The sequence below is a fragment of the Ailuropoda melanoleuca genome, chromosome 7, assembly GCF_002007445.2.
Source record: "Ailuropoda melanoleuca isolate Jingjing chromosome 7, ASM200744v2, whole genome shotgun sequence".
In the NCBI taxonomy this organism is placed as follows: domain Eukaryota; kingdom Metazoa; phylum Chordata; class Mammalia; order Carnivora; family Ursidae; genus Ailuropoda; species Ailuropoda melanoleuca.
Genome location: NC_048224.1, coordinates 60,244,684 through 60,249,643, shown reverse-complemented (window position 1 = coordinate 60,249,643; position 4,960 = coordinate 60,244,684). Strand labels below are relative to the sequence as shown.

Here is a 4,960-nt window from a genome sequence, read left to right as displayed (position 1 = left end):
CCCGGCCCCGCCTCCAGTGCCTCCCCAGCCCCGCCCCGCCCCGCCCCCGGGCGCACGGCCCCGGAGGTGCCCAGCCACAAGCGATGGGCAGCGGCCCGGCACGCGGCTGCGAGGCTCCGCCCGGCGGGCCTCACGCTCCAGAGGCCCCAGCTGGAGCGGTTCGTCGCTGGGGCGCTCCTCGGCTCCGAACCCCGGGCAGATGTCCGGCGCTGGGCGCATCCTCTCCGCCTGCCTCACCCCCTTTCTGCATCTGGCCTGACCCCTTCCGCAGCCCCTCCGGCTGTGTGCCGCCTTGCTCAGTGCCCTGCTCTGGGCTGTCCAAGGAACCCCTTTCTCTGTCCTGTCCCCTCCTCACACCCACCCCAGTGTGACAAGACGTTTTGACCAACAGGTTGGGTTGGGTCCCGACAAGGCTGTCGCTGGCGGGTCGCGCTGAGGGCGGACGCGGAGTTGCCGGTGCTCCTGGGAGCGACACTGCCCGCCTCCGCCGCCCCTGCTCCGCGGGGCAGCAAGTGCGCGCCCAGCTCGGCCTTATGTCAAGAGAAACCGACCCGTTCTTCCCGCGGCCCTCCGTCCCCATGGCCTGCCAGGTGACACCACACTCCCAGAGCTCGCTGGCCACCCTCTGGAGATGCTGTGACAGGGCTGGGTGGGGGGCACTGCCAGGCCAACTCCCCATGCCCTGCCCTGCACTGTTTGGTGCCCTGGGTTAGGGGACGCAGGCGGGCTGTGGGCCCCACCCGGTGGGACTTTCCCATGACTTGTGGCTTGCGATACAGGTTGTTTGGAGAAGGTCCAAGGCAGCATGTTTCCGGGAGCGCTGGGGGTGTCCTCTCAATTCCCGTCCCTCGGTGTCAGCCACACGGAGAGCCCAGGGTAGGGGCCCACGGCCAAGCTGTGCTTCCTTCTGACCCCACCTGCCTCTCTCTGCTGACTCTGACCCTCCCCTGCCCTTCTCCTGGTGGCCTCCCACCTCTTCTGCCCCTAAGCTTCCTTGGGGTGAAAGTGTGGTCAGTAAGGATAGCGGGGTATCTCAGGCCAGAGGGAGCTTATCAGTCAACATGGCCCCACCTGTGACAGTAACAAGACAAGGAGACCCAGAGGACAGGGCCTGAAGGGGCACCCCCAGAGCCCCCAGCTGGCCCCACCTCTTGGAGGCCAGCTCCCTGTACAAGTCTGGTGCAAGCTCACCTCCCAGGCCTTCAGCTTGAACCGAAGACCCAGCTGTGTATAGTCAATGGTGGAGTTTTCCCTTAGCTGTGCCAGGGCCAGCCGGAAGTCAGACAGGGCTTCCTGGAACCTGTGGGCAGCGGGGGATGGAGGGGCGCGCAGTGGCTATAGGGAAAGGGGCCAAGCCCTGCCCCAGCCTCCCCCACCACTCCCAGCTCCAGGGACACTGCTAGGGGACAGTGGTGGCCACCCCAGGTCCTAGCACATGGTAGGCTCTCAAGTCCCAACCAATGGGTCAAGGGATCGACATACAGACGTGGCTGTGGGGGGCAGGGGGGCACCATGCCTGGGGTGTGAGGTGATGCCAGCTCTGATCCAGCTCTGCCTTCTGGAAATCTCACTCCCCTGCCTGGGGCCCTTGTCTGCACCCAGACCCTCTTCCATCCCCGGCTGTGTAGAGTGCCCTGAGCATTTCCCTCCTGCTTCTCAGGACCCCCAACCCCTGCGGGCCTCCCTCTGCAGAGAGCTGCTAGAAGCTCCTCGGCCTCCACCGGAGCCCCATCTCCCCCACGCAGGCTCCTGGACCCAAGTGAGGAGGAGCTTGCCCCCAGAGTCAGCCTGCTTGGCATGGGGACATCTGCGGGGCTTGTCCTGGGGGCTAGGTGGAGTAGGGGGAAGACGAGCTTGTCCTGTAGAATGTTTCCTTCTCTGGAAGAACCACAGTGCAAAGAGCCCAGGTGAGGACCCCAACCCCCTTTGTGTCCTGGGACACACCATTCCTGAAGCCCTGCTCTCGGTTTCCACATCTGCAGAATGGGTATAATCACACCATCCCTGCTACAGCAAAAACGTGGTGAGGAACAAAGGAGGGGATGCCCATGAAAGCACTCTGTGAAACTCGGCCTAGAGACAAGGCTCCCCATGTGGCTCTGCCCTGTGTCCTGCTCCAGCATGAGCCAAGTATCCTTTCCAGGCTTCCCTGGGGCTGTGGAGGAGGGGGTTGGCAAGAGGATGCGACCCATGGGGACAGAGGGGGAGGGGAGAGCATAAGAACGGACTTTGCAGAGATAAAGGGCCGTCTGAGAAGAAACAAGGCATCCCTGTGCTCACCTCTCCAGCTGGAAGTTGGCCACTCCTCGCTGGAAGAAGCCAACAGCCATGCAGGTGTCCTTGGTCACTGCTTGGTCAAATGCCTGGGGACAAAAAATGCCCATGGATCGCCAAGGTCTGCAATTCTATCACCCCTGTGTCACAGACATAGTCCAGGCAGATGACCAGTGGCAGGGGCCCAAGGAATTCCATTGGCCTCCAGGACAGCCACCTGCAGATAAAAGTTTCCTGCACCAGTCCAGGGGCCTCAGAGCTCGTGCCTGGGTACCTGCATCACCATGCAGTTTCCCTCGAGCCACGACCAGAATCCGCCTGAGCTCCCAACGTGCAAAGAGCACAGTGAAGTGTTGTCATAGACCAATGTTTGCCATGAGGACAAGGGGCGACAACAGAAGGAAACACTCCAGCACATTAATAATACTTACCTCATGGAGTCATGCAAGATTTTTGTCTTTTTAAAATCCTATTTCTGATAATTCATACAAAATGACACACTTCTTATCTATTAGAATCAGAAAGACGGGAGCCTGGGTGGCTCAGTCCGTCGGGCACATGCCTTCCGGCTCAGGGGAGGGTCGGCTTCTCCCTCTTCCTCTTCTCCCCTTCTCATGCTCTCTCTCTCTCTCAGATAAATAAAATCTTTAAAAAAGTATTAGAAAGAACAAGAACACAGAAGTCTTAGTATGTGTGTAAAGTACAGCTCTTCCCTAAACATCACTCAGATGAGGTCGACTGAGGACAGCAGCCACCAGTTAAACACGGGCATGGTCTTACAGATCTGGCCAAATGGGGGGCTTACTGCAGAACTGGGATTGACCTAAGGTTGAAGGTACACATGGAGGCACTGATGGGGGGGCACTGAGTGCCAGAGAAATTCATTTGTTTGCTACCCTGACACACAAAGCAGCCAAGTCAAGGTCACATGGAGTTCCTATCAACAGATTGCAGTCCTAGCTACACCCCCCTCACTCTCTCCCGCTCCTCAGAGACAGTCTTATTAATTTTAGCCATTCCATCTGCTTTTAAAAATCTCCGTATTTCCAACTAATGTACCCATGCTATTATTACTTAATTTTATTGACTTTGGACAGTCCTCCTTCTTCTCTTAGGGTAAAGAATTTAATACCATATTCTTCTGCTCACCACCTCGGTCCCCTCTCTAGTTAAATCACAGTTTATGAATAAGTGATAAATGGATTGGCCTTATATCTACTATTGGCTGAGCCACCTGGTGTCTGGCGATTGTATTCCCTTTGTTGGATAATACTTTAAAACTATAATTGTTACTGAGAATTGTAGATTCCTATGCAGATGCAAGAAATGACAGAGGGGATCCCTTGTACCCTTTGCCCAGTCTCCCCCCTCACTCCCACAGTGAAGTTTTGCAAGATACTGACACTGATGCTCTCCTACAACATTGAACTCTCCTTTCATTTGAGTCATTTTCCAGGTAGCAGCTACTGACTGTCTCAAAAACTGCAGGATCCTGATTTTTTCTGTTGGAGAGATCTGAGGACCAGAGAAATGAGTAGGGTGCTGCTGGATTTTTGTATGCACCTGGGGAACATGCACCACTTTAAAGAACACCAAGTGTTTAAAGGGCAGAGAGTGGTTCTGTGCTGCCCTGAGCAGAGGAGCTGTGTGTGTGCCCGTGTGCACTCGTGACCTCTTGTTTCTGTTTTGGGGAACAGATCGGGAAAAAGATGAGTACTTAGATCTGGGGTCTGGGTACCAACAAGACAGACCTCATCCCGTTCCCATCACCACAGGTGTCTGACGAAGTCCCGGCTCTAAACTCTACACCTTGGGGGGCAGGCAACCCCCTTGCAAGCAGGACCCAGCCTCCACAGCCTCCAGCCTATTTCTACGTATGTTAGTACGATGAGCACCTGAGCCGGCAGCACCCCAGTCCTTCCCTGTGACCAGAGTCTGGCACGTGGTCATCACCTGGAGAAGATGGCGAGGGAGGCCGCCCCCCACCATGCCCTGACTGAGCTCGGGGTGGGGTCCCCCGCCCATACATCTCCCACCTGCCTTCGGTGCTCACCGCGGCAGAACACTGGGGGGACATCCCCAGATGACCATCAGGAAGAAGGGCGGGGACCCCGGGCTCACCCCTGCAGCACGGTTTTTTATCGCTCGGTAAGTTTCCCCAGGGCCACTCCCCAAGGGGGGGGGTCTCTGCGACCAACCCTGGGTGCTGCGCTGTCGGGCCCCTGGCTCACCCGCAGCGCGGCCTCCGGGTCCCCGGCCAGCAGGTGCACGCAGCCCACGTTGAAGCACATCCTGGCGGGCGGCTCCGGGTCGCCCGAGAAGAGGCGGAGGGCGCAGCCCCAGTCCCCGCGCGCCACGGCCTGCACGCCCCGGTGCCAGTCGCGCACCACGTCTCCTAGGGAGGGCATGGCGACGTGGACACCCGCCCGACTGTGCGGCGGGAGTCTGCGCTTCTGGCCGGGACTCTGCGGGCGAGGCCGGCGGCCGTGGGGGTCCGGTGAGGGGTCTGGCGGGACGACTGGGGGCCGAGGGCCGCGGAGCAGGAGCTTCAGGGTCCGGAGACCGCGTGGGGATGTCGGGGGGCCCCTCGTCGGAGGCCGGTAGAGGTTCGGGACCGAGGGGACGCTCCGCTCCTGGAGGAGCCGCAGGGACGCCACGCCTCCTGCCTCCCGCGGCTCCCCCTGGC

At 59.2% G+C, this 4,960-nt stretch overlaps 1 protein-coding gene across 12 annotated transcripts in view; it reads right to left on the bottom strand.

The window, feature by feature from the left end:
• Positions 1-4,954, bottom strand: part of NOXA1 (NADPH oxidase activator 1) — a 10,133-nt gene extending 5,179 nt beyond the window's left edge. For all 12 annotated transcript variants that reach the window (XR_004626652.1, XR_004626653.1, XR_004626654.1 and 9 more), the window contains exons 1-3: positions 4,506-4,954; positions 2,281-2,363; positions 1,192-1,300 (exon numbers count right to left, since the gene is read on the bottom strand). Coding sequence is in view for 8 of the 12 variants with exons in the window: in XM_034664893.1 (XP_034520784.1) it covers positions 1,192-1,300; positions 2,281-2,363; positions 4,506-4,682 (369 nt within the window). In the remaining 4 variants the exon portion in view is untranslated. The remainder of the gene's footprint in view (positions 1-1,191; positions 1,301-2,280; positions 2,364-4,505) is intronic.
• Between the last annotated feature and the right edge of the window lie 6 nt (positions 4,955-4,960).